At 39.6% G+C, this 22,168-nt stretch overlaps 1 protein-coding gene across 1 annotated transcript; it reads right to left on the reverse strand.

The window, feature by feature from the left end:
- Nucleotides 1–2,102: 2,102 nt before the first annotated feature.
- tasp1 (taspase, threonine aspartase, 1) lies at nucleotides 2,103–21,959 on the reverse strand. The gene is made up of 14 exons (XM_068741257.1): nucleotides 21,832–21,959; nucleotides 21,044–21,248; nucleotides 20,845–20,912; nucleotides 19,517–19,585; nucleotides 19,134–19,254; nucleotides 18,428–18,512; nucleotides 18,262–18,341; nucleotides 18,047–18,153; nucleotides 15,840–15,959; nucleotides 14,271–14,349; nucleotides 10,732–10,842; nucleotides 9,166–9,273; nucleotides 8,197–8,270; nucleotides 2,103–2,195 (listed from the first exon to the last, which is right to left on the reverse strand). Exons 2-14 carry the CDS (start codon nucleotides 21,174–21,176, stop codon nucleotides 2,103–2,105), a joined length of 1,248 nt encoding a protein of 415 aa, XP_068597358.1. The 5' UTR covers nucleotides 21,177–21,248; nucleotides 21,832–21,959.
- Between the last annotated feature and the right edge of the window lie 209 nt (nucleotides 21,960–22,168).

Raw genomic sequence — 22,168 nt, forward strand, 5'->3', positions numbered from 1 at the left:
AGCCTTGCTGAGCGCAAGGCATTGGATACACCTTGAATGGCTCAGGGTCTCAGTCCTCATTTTAAAGACCCAGGATCGTCTTTCAAAGCTAAAGCGATCCAAGACAGACAGGGATGATGTTTGATGGGGAAGGGTCTGCGTTGAGTTGGGGCGAAGGTCTTCCAGCAACACAGATTATCTCTGATGGAAAGTAAGTGCTCCATAAAAAACACATGATCAAGCTAATGAATAATGGTGTGTGTGGAAAAGGGGCAAGGCAGCATACATTTCATTAAATGGACCCTCAAGATCAAACCAGGATCAGGAGGCTGCCAAACAAAAACAAACAGGCACAGCACCTCTTCAAGCTCCCCCTGACCTGTCAGATGCATTTTACACACTAAGCTAACGCGAGAGGCCGACCTGCTGGAGACCATCTAAATGTGGTCCTTTATATGCTGGCAGGGAGCCACCTTCCTCCCAGTAGCGAATATATTGTTCTCGACATCTCTACTGCCTATTCCCGTCAGACGCTATAGTGGCCACAATCCACAGCCAGCAGCTGGAGATGCACCCGAGTGGAATTCAATTATTGGACAATGCAATCTAAAATAGGAGCTTTGTAATGCAGATTTACGACAAATCAAGTTGAAGAAACAATTATTGAGAAATACTGGAAGACTAAGATAAAGTGGTTATATAATAAAAACTAAGTTTTTGTTTTCAAGAAGAAAAAAAGTGGCTCAGGAAAAAAAAGTATGTGTATCTGTGGAAGGCAAAATTGATTTCCCACTTCATTTACCACCGAGCAAACTCCCAGCCATACCTTTCTGGGGGGGGTGACGCTATAAACGACACGCTGTCCGCTGAGCTTGAACTGCTCTGAAAGCAGATTTATTTGGACACTTAGAGTGAAACATTTCATGACAAGCCCAAAAAAGTAATGACAAAAGCAAAAAATAACAACATAGATTTTATTTACTCTTTTAAGCACTGTGGAGAGCTGTGCACATATTACCATTTCAATAGCTTATACCATTTTATATTAGATGCATTTCAAGTAAAGAGGAAACAAGCTCTACGGTTTGTGGAGACAGTCATTTCTAACATTAACTGAGTTAAGTAGGAAAAACCAGAAATCCCAACAGACGTATCAATTTAGTCTTACTCCTTTCAAGTACAGTTCTCAAAAGCACCATTTCCAGGGTATTTGAGGCATATAAATGAGTTCTTAGCAGTCCTTTTATTTCAGCAAGAAAATATGTGTCTGTCAAGCACTATAGAAATATAAACTGTATTAGCATCAGTCTGGAAGTGCATAGCTTTCTGCCTCATGATTAACTGTCAAAAAAAAAAAAGTAGTTTACTGGAACAGATTTGTACATGCAAACTCTATGCATTCACATTTTAAAACAATCAAAGCAAGCATTCAATGGGTTAATTTATTATATGGTCATAAATGAGTTAAGCTGGACACTATGCTATGTTATACAGGATGAAAGAGAATTACAGTAGAGCTGTACTGAATGAAGCTGCTCTATATTTGTTAATGTATATAGCGTGTATACCATTCAGTTCTCATAGCAATAAATGACATGTATAGCAATTCTCTTGACAGGCATCTCAAGAGGTGCAATTGCCTATGTTTACAACTTAAAAGAATTCAGCAACAAATGAAGGTCTTGCATTTGAAATCCCTAAATGTTTGAAAACCTTCACTTTTGTTCAGCGACACAAACCATCGTGAACATCTACCCTGTTTACCTATATCATGGCTTATTTACAAAAAGGAAGGGTGCCACCTTAGGTTGGAAAAAGGTACAAAAGCAAAAGGCAATGGTGTATGAAGTCAAATCCAGGTGACACTGGAGGACTGTGGGGTAGAGAACATGCTAGACTAGAGGCAGACCGTGGCAAAGGGAAGTTCTCTAAGTGCACTAAGTAGAAGTTAACACCTCTTCCTCCTTTTCCTGGGCACCTGTTAAAACAGCTACAGTTTATTACTTCTGGCATCACAAAGCTAGTGTGTATAGTGTATGTGTGTGTGTGTGTGTGTGTGTGTGTCATTGGGTTGGACGGTTTGTGTTAGAGTATTGCTGAAGCAGAAGGGGGACAAACGCAGCTCATTCCACTACGCTCATCAGTCGACACACACCTCCCTCAATGGCCAAACACTGTCCAGGACGAGTCCCGGGTGGTAATCTGGATATGTGAGTCTGCAGGCAACAAAAGAAGAGACACTTACACAGTAATAAGCCATAGTCATCAACATGCCCCCCCCCCCCCCCACACATGATGCTTGTTTCGAATGTGCATAAAAAATATATGAATGAAGTGAAACGATGGGTACAAGGAAGATGCAAGTGTCAGAACAAAATATGTTATGCAATGTGTCTGCAATATGTAATGCAATGCTTCAATGAGACAATAAAAAGGACCGTGAAGGTTAGACGTTATGGAGATAAGGTCAGAGAAGCCAGACTGATGGTTTGGACATGTCCAGAGGAGAGATACAGCTAACAGATACAGCTTTTTAGCAATATTTTCAAAACAGTCCTCTACAGTCCATTAAACGTCATTCTTCTATCTTTCAGCTCTTGAAAAAAACTTGTTTGAAGTGTGTGAGGTAAACACTTACACTATGTGGCACTGGAGGCCAACCATTAATTATGTGTTCTTTTGTAGTAAATGAAGTGATAATATACCTTTCACATAAATCAAATGCTAATGTCAGAGAGGTGTTACTTCCTCTTGCCATCAGGTGATGCTATCTCTATAATTAGATATTGCCAAGTAGATATTGCCAACTGTATTGAAAACAATTGTTCAGCTGCCACTTAAATTCAGCTAGAGTACACTACAGTACATATTAAAGCTCTCCACACTATTTAATTTGTCCATTTGAATGGTGTTCCGCAAGCCATACATTGGCGGACAGAATCTATTCCAAAATTCCCCTCCACATCATTGCAGGGGATACTAAAATAATTTACAGAAAGACCTACACAACCAGACAGGCTTACATGGGGTGAAGGAAAGGCTAACATTGTGTTTGATCTCCTGAGGTTTCACCATATGTCTGGGTTTCACTCTATAAGAACAGCAAATGTTAAAAGATAAATGATTCCGATAACAGAACACAAAACATGTACACGTATTGTAGCAGTGATGGACAGTTTAATCAGTGAAGTTTAGTCACAGTGTGCAGCCGAATAACAACGTCTTGCATTATAGACTGCATGAAAACGGAGTCATATTGAACCATTTTACTAGACCCTGCATTTCTTGCTTGAAGGGTCTTCACTGTGCCAATTTAACGTTAGTGGTCTCTCTGAAATGTTGTGTTTTATACTGCAGTTCTTATGTTGACTTAACATCTTTTCCCCTCCTAAAGTTTGCAAAATAAAATATATATATATTATTACATATACTAACATATACTATTACTATACATATATGTGTATGTCATTAGATTCAATGAAAGACTATATAAGAAACCAATTTCACAACCTTAGTGGATAGCCGAGGTTGAAATGCATTTTCTGAACCCATGACACACACCCACTGGCAATCTACAAGATAATGTCTGTTGCTCGGCGTTTCTATTGTGGGACGTTTTGCAGTTCTAAAACAAAACAACTTACCATGGATGGACATTTAATTACAAAAGGTATAGTGGGACCAGGTGCACTTATGACCAAACTCATGTTCAAATATGGTGCAAGGCAATCTTTGTGGTCCCACAGAAAGAGTATGCAAGTCCCCTCTCTGCGGTTTGGGATTAACTAGGAGACAGTATCGGGAATCACTGTAGCTGACAATACTTGCGTCCCAGGGGAGATGAGGGTATTCAAACCACACCACCAAAATTATGTTTCATTTAAGTGCTTCTTCTTGAGATTGGTTTTAGTGGGATTCACAGCGGTCATGGCTCGGCTCTCAAAGTATGACTGCTGCATAATGACCACATGAAGTCCAAAGACATCATGTGAGCATTTATGGATGGATGAACGGAACAGTCTAGTGTTTTGTGCTCGAGCAGAGGTATAGACGAGGAGGAAAGTGGCAAACACAGCAGTGGTACTTCAACTGAGGGATCAAAGGTGACTGACTCTCCCTGTGCCAATAGCAGCTGTCATCCTTCTTCCTCACTGGCTCCAGCCTCAGGGCAAGAGTCCATCCACTTATTTACTGGGCCACTGAATAGGCCCGACATCACTCCTCCAGTTACAGGAGCCTTCATGTCTACTGGACATCTTTTTGTGCAGGCTTGGCCCCTGGCACCCTAAGGGCATCTGTCGCTCCAATGGGACAACAACCAGAGAAGGCCATGCACACATGGCAACACTCTCAGGGGCTATTATGGCTTCAGGACCGCTCTCTGGGTTTGTCTTCTCCCCTTGATCTTCTAGAGATGAGGTTAAATAGAGGCCTGTTCAAACTGTTTTGAGTGAAGGTCCATAGCTGAGTCTTAATCAACTAATTGTGACATGTTAAATGTCTTCCTTTTGAAGTTTGCATTTCAGAGGGAAAGAGTTTTACAGCTGAGAATACTCAACCGAGCCCAATTAGCGGCTATCTGTATGATTTCTTATATTTTGCAGGAAAACCGTGCCTGACAATGACAGCAATGACCCCTGACCCAACATACATACATATTGTATGTTAAGCCCTTAATTTCTGACTCAATCTGATGGGTCAAACAGGAAGATTCAAAGATTCCTTCAAGCAAACAACTGAGCAATTATACCACCACAGTGCTTGGAGAGTAGCCTTTCAAAAACTTAACAGCTGCAACTGAAGTCCAGCCTACAGGGACACAGTAAATGAGGATGAGTAGGGCTCCAGGCTAAGAAGTAACACGAAGATAGATGTGTCAGTGCTGAACTATTAATTCATATTTACAGTTAGTTTTGCTGTTAAATCTTAATCTCAACTGCAAGAAACCTTTTTGAAGATTTAGCTCACTTTTTTAAACAACATGACAAAGTACAGTACTCTAATATTTAGATTGTGTTAATTAGTGTTAATGTTAAGGCGGGGGGGCAGTTCAGTTATTCCAAAAGTAAGTTTTAGTGACCTTATCAGGCTAGTGGGCCCCTCATGTCCATCTCAACCTCTCTATCATGATGTGTCACATATTATAATTGTATTTTAGCTCCATTTAAGTATCCCAACTTTGTTCATTTTGAGTACATTTTTACAGATGCAGCATAACCTATGAAAAGTCCAGTGAAGATTAAAGAGGAGGAAATAAATTTAAAGTCAAATAACAGCTGGGACAAATACAAAAATGGAAATACAGTAAACACAAACCTACAATGAGCATGTCAGCTTGATACCCGCCGACTGAAGGGACTATGACGGAACTACAACAGAGTCACAGCACCATGTGACAAACAGATTTCTATAGTATCTTGGAGGAAAAACAACATTCCTTGGTGGTATGAAATTCATTTAGAAGTTGGAGAAGCCATAAATTAACACCACAGTGTGAGGCAAAGGATAGATTTAGCTCTGAATATGCCGCTGTTCCTGTGTTGTGGTATTCACGCGTTTCTTCTTCAAAACGTACTCCAGGTATGATGGATAATAAAATCAAAATATATTTTGTAACATGCAAAGAGGAAAACGACCAGTAGGTCTGAATTGCATGCCATTTAATTTTCCTTGGCCATAAACTATATGAGCAGCAGCGCTTTTAAGTGATAATGATGTCCATGAGGAGGGAACTGAGCCACGGCAGTGGTGCTGCAGATCATGCACTTCTCTTTCATCTGTCCAATCACGAGAAACAATAGTCTGTTTCAGAAGTGCCGATGCTGGCCTGTCCATGCAGCTCTGTAGAACATGGCATGATGCTCTGATGTCCCATCCAGTGCAAACACAGGTGAGGGTTCAAATAAATCCAGATGCTCTACCTCTGGATCGCAGCTACTTTATAGCCATTTTACACACTAATGTCAAAAGAACTATGACACAGATTCAACTTTCTCCAGCAATAATATCTGATTGAAAAGTAAAAAAAAAAGAAACCCAAGGAGGAGCTGCCAGCTGGCCTGACATCTAAGACATTTTGCACTGAGCTATAGCATGCTTTAGAGTTCTCCTGGGTTCATGAAAAAGTCATTTGTTAGAAAAAGTACATACAAATCAGAGAAGCTAAACATTGTGAGAGAGAAGCAGAAATGCCATCGTACAAATCGGGTCTGAACTCTGTCCTAAATACATCTATTACTGTGCATCCCTTTCATGCTCTTATCACAGAGACGCTACAACGCCCATTCGGATGCTACGAGGAATGGGAGGAATGCCTGTACAATAACTGCAGGGGTTGTGGATGGCTCTGGCTCTTAAGACAACTCAGTGGGCTGGAACGTTTCATGTGCTTAAATCAGGGTGAAATTTATAAATGGGAGCACAGATCTTGACAAGTTTTCTTCACCCAGTATTTGAGACCAGGGTAAAGGAAGAGTCTGTGATAAACTGCCTTTTCCTGCTGCAGCTCAAACACCAGCATTAACCGCCATCTGCAGTGTTAGCTTTGCTACGGTGCATAACAGCAAAATACATGTTCTTTTAAGGATAACAATATCTTCCACTGGTTTGTCTCTGCCGAGTCCATTTCACATGATCATTCTTTTGCACTTCACCAATGAGGTTGAAGTTCCCTATAATTCTGATGCCTGCTATCTGGGCTGGGAATATGCATGAGCCACATTCACCTTAATGCACAGACCGTGTTGTAGAATGGGTTTAGAGCCACAGACATTATAAGTAGAACCTTGTCTGGCTTTTAGAAGATCACCAGATGGGAGATTAAACTAATTGTTTCTGTTACATTAACTATGAGCACAGACGGGAAGCAATGGGTCAAACCTTGATTTGTTCCTGTCTGAGAGCAGTAAATGTGAGGGGGATCTCAAGTTTGATGCTCAGCTTTCCTGTGCACACACACAAAGCTTGCGATTTTGACACTAAAGTTTACATTCCAAGATGGAATATTAAAGGATAAAACGCTTTCTATCTGCCTCCTGTTTTTTTAGTACCGGTGCTTGCTTTTTTTAGTACCGGTATTCTCAGATATGTTTATTTGGCCACACTGATTGATGGGACTGCTTCAAAGAAACCAGTCATGTAGTCCAGTGACCTGACTGAGCAGAAAAAGAGCCCTCATCCACAGCAAACGAGTGTCTCATCCTAATCCAAAGTATAGGACAACGATTAATTTAATTTCCATCTCTGGAAGTCAATATCAATTAGCACACAGTTAAAATCAATGAAAAAAACATGGAAAAATTATTTTGGGTGTTGCCATCCTGCTAAAGGAGTTACTAAAAAATACAACTTGCAGAGGAAGTGACTACCCCTTTCCATCATTGTTAAACAACAGAAAAGAGCAATGAAGATTAAAGTTCACTGTGTTTTGCTCACTTCACATTGGCACATGTGTGAAAGGGCAGTTTTCATGTCCACATTCCACCACAAAGCCTAATATACAGAGTGCATCTGACAAATATGCAGATTGATACTGATATCCCCAGTGCTGCATGACTCTCAGTAAACTTCATGGTACTCTGGGATAGGGATGGGGGCTCGGAGGGCAAACACTTTGAAATCTGAGCCAAGCTTGAACAACAGTGCCCTCTCCTTATACAGAGTGACACAGATACGCTGGCCAAACAAATCAGTCTTAGCTGGGACCCAGTTAAGAGCTAGGAGACTACAGGATTGAGCTCTGCTGCTGCGAAGGCCTCACTGTTTGAGTTAAACAATTTATGTACTTAGAAGATTTACTTCTGGATAAGGGTCACCGAGCCAAGCTGAAACATTTATGATATAGTCAGCTGCTATCCACCAAATGATGTCTACTTAAATGATTTAAAGAATACATGCTTGTTTCTAAAATCTCTCTCTCTCTCTCTATTAGAAGCCCAGAATCACAAAGGTTCTTCCCAGTTTATTTATGAAAGAACAAGAAGCAATACTGTACATTCTTCATTCAAATATTAAATCCGCAGTGCATCACAGTTTGACACTTAAAGGACAGATGAGCAGAAGAATATGTCCCCAATCCTAATACAAAAAATTGAGAATAATTATATTTTGTTGCATTGGCAGATGCAGAGTTTAGGAATCTGCTTACACTATTTATCAGTATACACTTATGATTCAAAGGAAGCCATTTTTGCTTGTCAAGCTCATTTGGAAGCTCACCTTTGCTTTGCTGTCTTGGGCAGACATGTAGCCAACACACATGCTCTCTGTGGTGTGACTCCATAGGAACTCCACTGTGAAAATACAGCACACAGCTAATTTAAGATGCACCCATATACAGCACATGGGGCATATTGAATAGAACAGTAGCATTTGATCAGGCAATTTCAAAGGCTTGACATGATAAATCATGAACAGCTTTCCACCTACCAGAGGAACATGCATTCAGGCCACTCAGACACTAAACTGCAGTACAATGAATGATGAAAATATATGACCTGCAGTTGTGACATAACTGCAGAGTAAGGCATGCCTTATGAGAGAGTAAACCACAAGGTGCACTGCTTATTCTTCTCAACAAATACAACGCCCTTTGAAAGCCATGTTCTACCTGTGGTCTACCTGTGGTCGACAGATAAAGTCAAGCAGGTACTACATGTCTGAGTGAGAACATCTCGGTATTCAATTGGATATTATACGTCAGGACTCTTCTACCATTATAATTAATTTGAAATCAAGATATTCCATCCACTGGGGAAATATTTGCTCTGCTTTGTAGATTTGATACAAATCATCAGTCGAAATGGCATTATTGAAATCAAGCCTGAAGTCATATGGATCTAAAACTCAGATCAAGTTAATTTCCATGATGTAAGCTTTGCAAAAGGCCAATTCTCAGCGGGTAGAAAAAGATCCACTTGTGCAATCAGCCGAGCTGAGCAGCATTCAGAGAGCCTCCACTTGAAGAAGATTAGCCGATGATTCGATGGTTGGAGGTCTGTGCTTGAATATGAGATGAAGGGAAACCGGAGCCTGACGGCGCAAGTTGAAACACTGACCACCCGCTAGGAGAAGGACTATCTAGATATTTAAGTCTTAAAATTCAATCTCACTGTACAGTATGTTGCACACCGTAACGTGACCTAAGGTGTTCACGGCAAGTGCCACAACACTTCATCAACTTCTTACCCAGCAAACCCTGAAGATTTTGAGATGGTGGCGCTTCCAGACATCTGCAGCAGCGCAAGACAATTACTCCGCCCAAAACACGATCTTCATTGGCCAGAAAGGGTGAACCTGGACACACAGAGACAACACAATACTTAAGGTGACTCAATGAGGCCCTCAATTAATAGTTTATTGTATGGCTTTATTTCTCAAACACGGACAGCTTTAAGAAAAGAGACTAAAAAAATGGTCTTATTAGATATCTGTCTTCTCCGATTAAAAAAAAGGTGTGTGCTGCTTTGTTTCTCGTCATCTCATCATTTTAATCTATACATGCCACTATAATGGCATAAAGAAAGCATGTTCTTCTATTGTAACCTTCTATTGTTTTTTTTTTATAGTTTTTTACATAGTTATTTTTATACTGTTATATTTCTATTAATGCACCATGCGCATTATGTCTATCTCGTATTTCTGATTTTGTTGAGTGGAGCAATGTTGCTGATGGAATTTCCCTCTGGGATTAATAAAGGATTCTGATTAATACAATAATCTAAAGAAAAATAACTCAAAAAGCTCTGAGTTGGGAAAACAACAGAAAAGTGGGGTAGAACAACCTTTCCTTCTCACTTGTTGACTAAAATTAAGAATAACCAAACGTGAATGAGGTCCTGTGTATGAAAAATACTTGGATGGCTGATTAATGTGGGGCAATAAAGGAACAAAGGCTTTGTTAGGAAAAGAACAAACGATAAACAGCTTCAGCATGTCTTCAATTGTCTCATAGCAATAAGAAAAAGAACACAATAGTGCGTTTGCTGAAATGTCTGTCGTGTCTGCATACCATTATTTCATTGCTGATTTTCATGGAGGTTTTGGTTCCATGTTATAATGTTTTCTCCACTCAAACACACATATATATATATATATATATATATATTTTTTTTTTGCTGCTGTAGCTTAGATGATCATTCATACCAAATACCTGGATGTATGCTTGTGTACGTGCATATGTGTTATCAATGCTCTTCTTAGGGCAGGAATTATGGCTCTACGTGCATCTTGGAAGGAAACAACTACAGAATTAAATCCAAATTGGCTTCGTCTAGCCAGTGCAAACGTCTTATTACAGATGTCCATCACAAAGCCAAACTGGGACAGACTTCTAAAGGAGGCCAAAACAAGGCAGAAAGTACCACATGTTCCCCTGCTCCTCGTTCTCTGTCCTAGTGGTCATTCACAGGCGCATTAAACACACTTAATTCATTCTAAAATTGTCCACTCCTGAGAATACAGCCAAAAACATCTTACATAAACTTCAACAAAACATTCATGCCAAAATTGTTTGTGGCTGTAGTTATGATGTCTGGAAGGCCTGTTTAAACGGTGAAAACAGTCCATAAATCTGGCTGCTCTCGTTCTACTTTTTCCAAATAGTTCCAGTATTTTAACTCGCTCTTGATTTGCAACATTGGTTTGAAGAATTATTTTTCCTTATTTCAGCCAACAATGTGTTTTTTTGCAAACACATTGTTGGCTGAAACTAATGTCAATGGAAAAGAGCTGGAATGAATTTGAAGGACTTACTGATGAACTTGTTTTGCATAGCCTCCAGCAAAGCATTGTGGGCATCTTCAGACTGCATAGCAGCAGAGCACTCCCGTGCCAGCATGGTGCGAATCAGATGCTCTCCACAGCCTGGCAAAAGGTGCAGACACATATGAAGCTGTGTTAACAACAAGTGTGAACTCATTTCAATGAGAATTAAACAAGAACCAGTGAGTTCATAAGAGAGTGGTGGTGTAGTTCCTTTAAATCACTCATGACAGACTTCAAGGCACAATAATAAAAGCTGATATTTTTTTTACACCGCGGTATATGGCATTGATCACAGCTTGCCTTTGTATTTTTCACAGTTTAAGACAAACTGAATAAGTAATCTTTTCTTTTGTATTTCAAAATAAAAAAATATTGATATATTTTACATAGCAAAACTAGATTGGATTTTTCATCTAAAACAAAAGCTTTAGTGCTGCTTGACGTGACTTGAGCAACTTTGAGAATTAACATTTCAGGTTAAAATAAGAGGCAGAAGAGTACAGCTGCTTTCTAAAGGGCACACTGACAATAATTTCTAAAGTAGGGTTTGTATTTCTCTTTCAGCTTCCCATGCCCAGATTCCCAGCTGGTCTGGGAATTCGTAACAGCAACCACCCAGTATTAATTTCACTTCTGTTCTAGCTGCCTGTCTGTAAATGCAGAATGTGAATGCATACTTGCAACAAGTATCACCGTTATACATTCATGCACCAATTTCACATTAATAGATTTGAAATTTTCAGGCTACCATTATGTGCATTTTTAGAAAGATAAATGTCCCATTTAAGCATAAACTGACAAACATCAAACATGCTTTTTATTGAAAAGCAGTGGAATAAAAAGTAGAAAGTATTTTTAAGAGACCACTGACAGCTCTTTCATTGTATGTGTGACTTCATGCTAAACACAAAACTAGCAGTTTTATCCTTGACACAATTGTCTTATTCTTCACAGAAACAAAACTGCAGTTGATAAATTTGGTATAAACAATGTGTGCAAAAGTTTCATTCATGCTAATGCTCTGTATTCAGTCTAATAAAAAAAAGTCCAGCAGGGTGCGCTCCAGCTGGATCCAAATCAATTAGCACCTGAGTGTTGACTGATGATCTTCATTTACGTGGCATTCAGTATATGGGAAATTCCAGGGATAGAAGCTCATTTAGCAAACAAGGAACCATAAAAACATGGGCAGCCTGTACCAATCTCTCACCTTACCCTCAATCACTTCCATGTAGAAGTATTACAGGTGTGATTTAGTTGCTTTCTAGAAATAACAAATAGAGTATGACCTACTCAGTACTTAAAGACCAATGATAAATCCTATACTGATGCGGTTAGCTGCATGCTAACAACAGGAGCTTCCTGAAGTGTAAAGTCTGTCCTTATGGAGGAACAAAAACAAAAATCTAAAACACATCTGGCAAAAAGCTCATATGAAACCCATAAAGTTTTGGGAATATAATCTTGTTGTTTCTGTAAACACATAAAATATCAGGTAACTACAAAACAACCGAATGCAGGTCAGTAACTCTGGAGACCAGATGTCTGCAGCAATTGGCAGTTCTGTTTAACAAGAGCAGAGCACAGGATTGGGACAGGTAGTGTGCCTTTTGTAATGTAGTTACCATAAACTACTTAGTCACAGAGGACCAGAATACCATAGTGGGAGAAACTGCAGAAAGGAGACCAGAGCAGCAACTCAACATTTGAGAAGTGAAAAGAGGGCATGATGTGGAATGTGACGGCCAACAGCAGCAGCAATAGGAAACAGCAGTTTGTGAGCTGTTCCCTCGCTGCCCACAGCAAAAACCTAGGCCAGGGAAACGCAAATAAAATAATAAACAATGAGCCACGTGAGATGCAGATTATACAACACACAATCAGGGGGGGTGTTTGATAGAGAGGCAGATGGGTGAAGTGGTGGGAAGGTGAAGGGAAGGGTGAAGATCATGCTGCCTGTGAGAGCCTGAAAATGACTGTTCTTTTGATAGGAATGCCTTTTATGTTAAGAAATTCAAACCAGGTGTTGTACTGGAACACACATTATGTGCTCCATACCCAAAAGGAAAGCTTTTCTCTTCTACATGACATCAAAAGCAAAGTCACAATACACCACAGCGGGATGAGAGCACAAACATTTAGATTCCAGCTACCGGGCTAAGTGATGAACAGCAGGCTGCTGCCACGTGTGTGAAGTAACAAAGATCAGCACCACAGATCAGCTGAAATGTCTCAGATTACTTATCGCCTTAAATCAACAGCCACATACCTTCATTACCAAGCAGGCCTTTTCTGAGATCCTAAACGCACAACTCCCTCTGTATTTCACAGTTTGAGTAATACAAATGAGATTATCCACAAAACAAATTGGTGAGTTTTAATGAAATATGCCAGATAATGTTTTAATTACCAGATGAGACATGTACTTTGGGCCTTCTAGATAGCAGATGCTATATTAGGTCATACAGGCCTGTGGTTATGATTATATAGCACAGAGTTCTAGGAATTACAGACATTAAACAGGGTCTGCCTGTTTTTGTTATGCTTCCCAAAGATTTCACACTGAACTGCAGCAGCATATATTCACACAAGCTTAATGGGGGAGGGGGGGGGGGGCAAAATGCTGCCTATTTCAACCGTCCAAGTGCGTTCATCTGCACTGATATGCATTTGACTACAGATACACATCAAACGGTTTTAATGTTCCACAGAAACTCTGTCACAGATGTCTACACATCTTAAAACAACCTCTCCTGCTCATATTGAGGACTATTCCGCTCACAACAGGTAATACTGCTCTCAGCTAAAATAGGCACGCACCCATTTTTGGGAAAGGTGAAGCTTGCAAACTCAGAATGCTCACAGTTTAACTAGCATAAGGAAATAAGACCATGGAAGTCAAATCATACAATTTAACAGAACGGAAAATGATATACAGTACAATTCAAACATTACATAACAGATGTGCTTTTCCTGGAAACAAAAACCTCTGTTCTTAGTTTTAATTAATTACATGTAATTAATATTAGTTTTAAAATTAATTACATGTAATTAATTATTCCTACTGGTAGTAAACTCAAATATACTAGAAGAAATGTGATCTGAGTAAAGTCAGCCACACTTTAAGTCACACATTTACCATCTTTCCACTGCAATCCAGCAGCTCTTTCTCCATCACAACTATAGCAGGTGTCTCATGTCAAATGTCACTGCAAATCCACAGAGCTTTGCAAAGCACCTGGCATGGAGCTGCCTAACAAAGAGGGGCAGATCATGACAACCAGTGGAGGAAGTAAAGAATGAGAATCACACGGCAGAAAGTGTTGGAAGTCATCGGAAAGTATGACCAGGCTTAGCGTAGCGTTACTCACTGCGGCCAAATATGCTGTTCGTTTACGACAAATATCTGTCTGTGATTCATACCATCACTAAAACAAAAAGGAATGCTAGTTGTAAACATGGGAGGGAAAGTTGGATACACAAAAACAAAACTATGAAGCAGGCAGTGGAGAGCTGCTGCGGTATACCTGAGGTACTCACTGCTGTAGAGTAAGGGTTCATATTACAGCCATTTTCTGCCCAGCAGCCGCATCCATAATGAGCAGCCTGAGCAGGGAAAGGGGAGAAGAGGACACTCAAGATGCTAAACAGGTTCATTGTTGTTTCTGTGCAAATATTTCTGTTTCGGAAGTATTAAAAAAAATCACAAAAACACTACATTTGAGTTCAGGGCAGAATAAAATCATTAGAAATGTTCACCACAGACTGGAACATCTGATCCTAATTTATATTACCACATCATCAACTAGACTAGAACTGCATGGCTGCACTCACAACAAAATAGCAACAATGAAGTCATGGCAGTAATCCAACTGATTGATTCAGTCTGTTCAGCCCCAATATATAATGACCCCCACAGTTTTTTCATGTTAAGCTGCTATTACCGGTAATACAAACTGATGACTTCCTGTAGCTGTCTCAAAGTAAAAGCCTTTCATCATGGAAATGTTTCAACAGATTTGCTGCTAGAATTTAGAAATAGGGCACAGGAAATTAGGATGATCATCACATCAGATTCCTCTATCTGCATTTATACGATAAGAGTGTTCTGTAAATGACACCAGACTGCACCAAATGCCAGATTATCAGAGGAAGGTTTGGAAAGGAGGCGGATCAGGAAGCTGAAGCTTCATTTAGTAAACGTTGCCCTCTAACAATTAGATTATATCCAGTTTGAAGAATCTGTTGGCGAGATATACTGGCTGTTCACACATTCAGCAGACGTCAACTTATCAACAGGATCTGTAGTAGATGATGGCGGCCACCCAATTCTGCTTATGCAGGCAACTTTACCATCTGGTGTGAGAGTCCAAATCAATAAATGTGCTGATATAAAAATTCTGCTGTCAGTCAAACTGCAGATAGATCTGGTAAGCTGCTGTTCTCTCAGCTGACCGACAGGAATCTGGCTCTGAGGACAGAGACGGCCTTATAGAGGTCAATATAAAGCACAGCACTCACATGCTCCGCACATTTTCATGTGGATATTCAGTAAGTCTGACGTATGATGGAATGCATTTTTCTATTTTATAAGAAAACTAGATTGGAGCTTGCTGATTGTTGTCCGCTGCTGGGCAGACAGAACACTATTGGTGCGTCACCCATGACTATCTGGAATGATCTTTGATTCATCCAGAAAACAGATTTCACAAACAGTGTGGTGACATCATACAGAAACAACAAGCTAACTGGGGCTAAAAAGCTGAAGAGTGTAAACCGTCTCTGCAGGTTTCTCAGTAAAACGGAACAATGTAGAATTCCTTTTTTACCAAGGAGATTTTTATTTTTTACGGCTTTTGTTTGTCTGTCTGGAAACAAGGTCGGGAAAAAACATTAAATTTTAACAATGAAAACTCTTTACGGTTGCTGTATAAAGATAGCAAGAACAATTTAGAACCTTTCAATGATTTTACAAGGGGAATGAGCTGCTTGGCGGAGGTTTGCTCTCTCAGAGTGCTTTTCTGGTTTTACTAAATTTGTAATTAAAGCAGAAGTCCTGTTTACAGTAGGACACTGCTAGGCGTGGGTATGAATACCTGGCCAACTCTGCCCGGATGTTTCATGGCCAGTCCTCCACTGGACACCGCTGCAGCTACGTTCCCTTCCAGATCAACCACAACAGCTCCCACTGTGTCAAGGCATCCTGCACCATTTTCCTACATCGCAGTGAGAAGAGAGTTTAAATTAAAAAGACAAAAATACACCATTGGACATTTTAAAATGGAAAAGTCCAAAATGTTCACATTCTGATGGAGAGACATCATCTTTGGTTGGAATTATGAACCAGCCCTTCATATTTCATTAAAATACACGGTTGTGATTCCAATCAGCACTGATTACAGTTTGATTTGGAAGTGGCTTGTTTGCGAATTTTTATGACTCAGACTGGATGATAAATAGAGTCCTATAGAGTAATGTTATGTGTCATTATGATATGTGATCACAGCTGTACTTCTACCAGAAACATCAGATCTTCATTGAACCCTTGGCTGAGAATTTGGAGTAAAAAACATCCACAGTGGTTCTCGTCCGTCTTATGCTCAGTCAGTCTCGTCTCCAGGCTGTCGAGGCCAGAACTCAAGCCAGCTATTTTTCAAATGCTACAAAGACCATGCTGTCATTTCTTATCAATGTCCCTGAAATAAAAGACAGTAAATCACTGAAACACACAAGTGTATTTGGAATCATGCTGACAAGTTAAAGAAAGAACAACAGAAATATACGCCATCCTAACACAGGTGCATATATTGCTCCATAAAAAGAAAGTTACAATTTTATTGCTTGGCCAAAGGACAGGAATAAAAACACTGGAAATCAAGACCAGACTTGCTGGAATGACTCCTTTTGTTGGACCCGCTGCTCTCTAAAATCCATTCTTGAAACAAAATCTAGCAGATTTAAATCTCACGTTGGCAGATTAAAAGTTAAAGTCCAGCAAAATACCATAAAACTTCAGTTAGAGTTTGCGTATCATTATGTGATTACATGATGTGATTATTTCAAATCAGGGGTTGCTGCACTGTACCAGTGGTCACATATTAATCTTGAATAAGCAAAGCAGTTTTTTGTTAACGTGACAGAAGAAAGGAGTCCAATTCTCATCAAACTTTCATTAAATAAACAGGCCATTCAATACAATAATCAGTCAACAACCAGGTGTCCTTAGTTATTTATTTTTGTGGATACAGTATATCATTAATATTAAGAATGAATGTACCTGAACTAAACCAACAGTAACATGGCTCTAAAAGAGGCCCACAAAAGGGAATTAGGGCTGAGGCCGTTCACAAATTTCAAATCTTCAAATCTGAAGGAAAGATAAACTATCTCCCTCCTCTGTGCTGCTGCCATTGCTAGTGGAGTGGAATGAGTCTGCCCTTAACTGGGCTCATCATCAGACCATTCTCTCGCTGCACCGCTCAGGGCACTGAACCAATACACCAGTTCTTGTCAACGCTTTAATCCTTTCTTGGAATCCTCGGCACAATCTGGTAATGTCATTGCCTTTGGTAACTCTGTGAAATTGCAAAATCAAAACTAGCAGAATATATCTTAGTTCAGGAGTTGTTAAATTCCCTGTAGAAACAAAATGCTTGATGTTTATTATATTCAGTGTGATCCCTGTATGCTCATGTAAAGCTGATGGTGTAGAATCTGCAGTGAGACCTCTTTCGGATTATATTTACAGAATTGTTTGCTCTTTTGTTATCTGATGTGGCAGGTATTTCCACTTTATTAGCTTATCAGATTGTTGCTGTGAGAAAAACATAATCTTGTCATTTCTGTTTAAGATTTGTGTTGAAGAATGAAATTAATGGTGCACCTCAAGAGCCACTGCAGCTAAACGACATTTACATTTCTATTGATCATTATATGGTAAGAATCAAACACTCAACTAGTTTACCAGTAATATATTTCTATATCATGTTTATCAGTAATATATTCCTATATCATGTTTTTATGTAGTCCAATCTGACAAGATTTCATTCCAGGTGCCGGATGTTTGTAGAAGATAACATTTTGATCGTGGGCTATCTGCTTATCACCACTATTAAAAACTTTTATGTAGCACAAATGACACATCTGGTTAGATGAGATTTTAAGGCCTAACAGCATCTACTGGATGAAGATGAAACGGGATGTTTGTTCTGAAGCGTATGACTACATATTCAGCACGAAGAGGCGGATCCATTCTGACCTAAGTGATGCCATCTGTCTTTGTAATTGATGACAAAATACTTACGTTTTCATTTGATTGTCGCCGTTTCTTTCTCTGATTGTGCCCCGTGTCCATTTTTTCTGCCAGTTCCATCTTTCGCTTGTTCCTTTTGTACGCCGATAAACTGAACTCTGTGTGACAGAAATAAACTCAGTCCAGCAGGAACCGTTTTGTCTCAGCTTGAAGCTACAGATATGATAGATGACATAGATAACTAAAGTGGTGCAAAAAAAACTCACTGGTGGCCATTTTCTCCGAAGGGCATGGTGATATCCCATGGCTAACTGCCCATTCACGTGCCCCCCGTCCCACTAGAAAGCTGACAGAAGTAAGAAATAGAAAAAGAAATGTGGATCTGATAACATGTACCGGTACAGAATATTGATGATTAACCATCATAATCACCATGGGGGTATTCTCCCAGCTGAGAGTTTCCCTCTCTGTGCTTCACTCAGAAGACGATTTGCAACCAAGACAGGGTTCTTAATACCTGAAGGAGAAGTCAGAGTTATACAAGGTCAGCGCGTCTTTAAAATAAAGGTGATCTGCGATTAAGATTTCTGCATGTCTTCATCAGTACTGGCTTGTTTTCGCAAACAACATACCCAATGTGTTAATGAGTAGCTTTGTGCATTTCCTAATGTTTAACATTACAAAAGTACACATGCTTAAAGCACAATGAAGCACATCGTCCTGGACTCTGACACATTTTGGAAAACAGAGCTCGACAGGTTTGCATTTTACGTCGAAGAGCCGAGTGTTGCATGCTGCAGATGTGCTAATTAAAACAATCCGTTTTTTGAACTGCGTGCCAGTTTTCACCCCTGCTCTGTTTGGAATAAATCGTGAAGTCTCGCAAACAAATTCTGAAAAGCCCTCTGAGGGTTTGCTGATATGCACATATTGGTATCATCTCTTGTTTTGATTTTTCAGGATGACAGTGGGTGGTCCCCCCCATCCTTTGTTTATGGTGCCAATACTGTTGCGTAATCTCAAAAAGAAAAGAAACAGAGATTGTTGAAACACATGACAAAGAGGCTTTTATTCACTTCATTAAAAGGCGGCTAAACTTCCAGCGTAACATAACATTATCAACATGAGTAGAACGTACCACTAATCGCCCCAACGGCACCATAATGCAGCGACTTCCCGTCCATGATACTTGCATCACATTCAATTTCCCCTGACAAATTCAGGTTAGAGCCCATCCCAGCATTTGTAAAAGGCGAGTCCTGAAAAAAATTACAAAAAAATATACAGTCTAAAATAGAACTGCATTTCTGGTTATCTATACTTTCAGTATTTATTGCACCTACAGACAGTTCATTAGAAATAATTCAGATACAATTAGTGCTTTCATCATCCTATAGGATGAATGTACACTAAAAAACAATATGGCAGAGTACCAAGATGTTTTAGATAAATGTCATTTAAATCTTTTAATTAAGCTAATAAATGATCAAGTAAATCAAATTGGGATTATAATCAACAAACCTCAAGTTCAATCAATGCTGCAGCCACTGCTTCCACCGCAAGAGCCCCAGCTTTGAGCTGATCCACAGCCTGGAGACACACAGACAACCTTCATGTCCAACAGCTTTCCAGCAAAAACTCAAAAATGATGTCCAACTAATAGCAGCCGTATAGCTCTTTTATTGAGCAGTTAATTAAGAAAACAGAACATATGATGAGAAATTTATGAATTAAAAACTTTCTGTAGCACTTAATCTTTTCACTGCACTGACTGGGATATCTAGATGTTATACAAAAAAATAGGGAGGGTGAAGAAAATGTAGATAAATGGTAAAATATTTAGTTTTAAGCAGAGGTAATGATAATGTAAGACTAATCAAAATCACAATAAAAGCAAGTCCAATAGCCCCTCTGGGATAAATGAATTAAATTCAAAGCTACAGCACAATGTGAAGAACTACTTGCATGAAAGCAAGAACCGTCTGAAATTTATGTTTTCCCTCAGCATTAAAGTAAAAGTCCACATTCAGGAGAAGCTGTGCATAGTTCATCGCCCACATTTCCTGCCATAGAGCAAGGGTGATTACTGTATGAGCTTGATAAAAGACATCAATAACTAAAATTACTGACCAATAAGCACATAACAGTCCTTGAGTACCAGAATGTGAATAATAAATAGGAGAAAATCCCGACATTACACCGATTAAACAAATACAGAATCATTTTTAAATAAACAAAACACTGCCTCAGGCCAGATGGTTTAATAGAAAATTGGTTATTTTTTAATTTCATATACTTTTTGGAGACATTAGTTCAGTCGGCACACCAATGAGGGAACACATCAAGGTGCTAACATGTAGTACACAGATGTTTTATCCTATTTTTAATCAACATAATTTTAATCATGCCAAATCTTATAGTCAGAGTAAATCAATTTTAAAATACTGATTTCACTGTTTGAAAACATATTCCGTTGTGATCAGATACTGAAGAAAAACACTCTTTTCTGAATTTGCATGGGTCTTTAGGAGAATGTTTTGGTATCATACCACTAACAACTTCAAGATATAAAAGTCACATTTAGATAAAATGATTGCACCCGGTCATTTAAGAGCACCATAAAAAAATGAATGAATGAATATAACAACTGATGATCACTGCCAATCTGTTCCGTTACTCTGCACTACTAAGGTGATTGATTAAATATGACGAGGTAAACAACCACCCAGTTCAAAGTGGCACATTTGCCTAAAATCCATCTATAATATGCTTCAAGGACACAAGGTTATGCTGCTTCCTTTTCACACATGCACACAGTTAACTTAAATACTAGTCTAATGTTAACTTACTCGCTGGCAGGCTCTTTTGCACACAAGCTTGTACTCCTTTGCTTTAGATTCAGAATGATACCCTGCTCCTGCAGAAACATAAAGCAATGCATAGGCAAACTATGCAATGTGAAGTAATTCTACTTCTTTGTGCACCTTGGCCTATGTGTGCTGTGTAAATTGTCGTTATTCTTCTTCTTATATGGTGTACATTACTTACCTGCATGCACCAAAACAAAGCCACCGGCAAGTTTTGGATTTGGATTCTTGCTTGGTTCCTTTTTTTTGGACCTTGTGTTGGTGAGGGGAGAGGAGGGTTGCTGCTTATCGGCAGAATATATTAAACTCTCCATAACCGCTGCATAACTTGAAAAGCCGATCACTGGCTATTAGACAGCAGTGTGGAAATCATCTTCGTGGCATACCTAGGACAAAAAACAAACATTTCAGGAAGAGAAAAAAAAGCAAATTATGATTTGGAAGCAGAATCAAAACTAATCAACCCTTATTGTACAGCGTATTCATGAAGTACAGTATATCGCAATACACAAATTGAACCGACTACTGCAGTGTGGCTCCTTGCTTTACCGATTAGTACGTTTTTAGACCCTTCAACTGCTGCGCTGCGAACGTGACTCCTAATCAGACACCAGCTTCTGGCAGCCTGCCTGAGGAATCTAAGCTCATTTCTCACGGCAGAATCCTGCAGCAGGTTTACCAGCTGCAGTCTCCTTCCTCACATCCCACCAGGTTCTTTCTTTATTATGGTATGACTGACCTATAAATGACATATCGCCGGCGTTTCGTCTTCGCTGAAACCTTCCAAACAATTAATGTTGTTCACGTTCTATTCATTTGACATGTCAAGTGAACATTTATGGGTTGCATAGATTGCTATGTGTCAGTGTATTTAATAAATACGAATAGTGACCACACGAAAGACGAGTTATTTCAGATCCATTAGCTCGTTAGCTCGCTAACGCGCAACGCAAAACAATGTCAACTTACTATTCTTCCACTCCTCCCCTACAAACGAAAGCGCTGTCTGCTAACCGCGACGCTCCCCGACATATATTCAGCACACGACGGTCATAGCTGGACTTCTAAACGTAACCGGACAAACTTTACTGCCACACATTCACACTGCTCTCCGCTAACCGCCGCTACGTAGCGCGTTCATTGGGAACTACTTCCTGGTTCAAATACACGTTGCTAAGGAAGTGCAATCAGTACAAACGTCGCTGCACGTGGGTGAGCTGAACAAAACAAACAGTCCGTCCTGGATGCCTGTTCGTGTGAATATGCGTAAAGAAAACCCCCGAATTCAGTGGATGTTAAAATGTAC

The sequence above is a fragment of the Brachionichthys hirsutus genome, chromosome 7 (assembly GCF_040956055.1).
Source record: "Brachionichthys hirsutus isolate HB-005 chromosome 7, CSIRO-AGI_Bhir_v1, whole genome shotgun sequence".
Classification (NCBI taxonomy): Eukaryota; Metazoa; Chordata; class Actinopteri; order Lophiiformes; family Brachionichthyidae; genus Brachionichthys; species Brachionichthys hirsutus.

What these genes read in the sequence shown, in the direction of transcription:
- tasp1 (XM_068741257.1), bottom strand. Translation starts at nt 21,176, where the DNA reads ATGGAGAGTTTAATATATTCTGCCGATAAGCAGCAACCCTCCTCTCCC. An exon ending in ATCCGGGCAGAGTTGGCCAG is followed by an intron (nt 14,350 to 15,839) that starts GTATTCATACCC and finishes TTCCCTGCTCAG; the next exon opens with GCTGCTCATTATGGATGCGG. An exon ending in TACAGCAGTGAGTACCTCAG is followed by an intron (nt 10,843 to 14,270) that starts GTATACCGCAGC and finishes ACCTTTTGCCAG; the next exon opens with GCTGTGGAGAGCATCTGATT.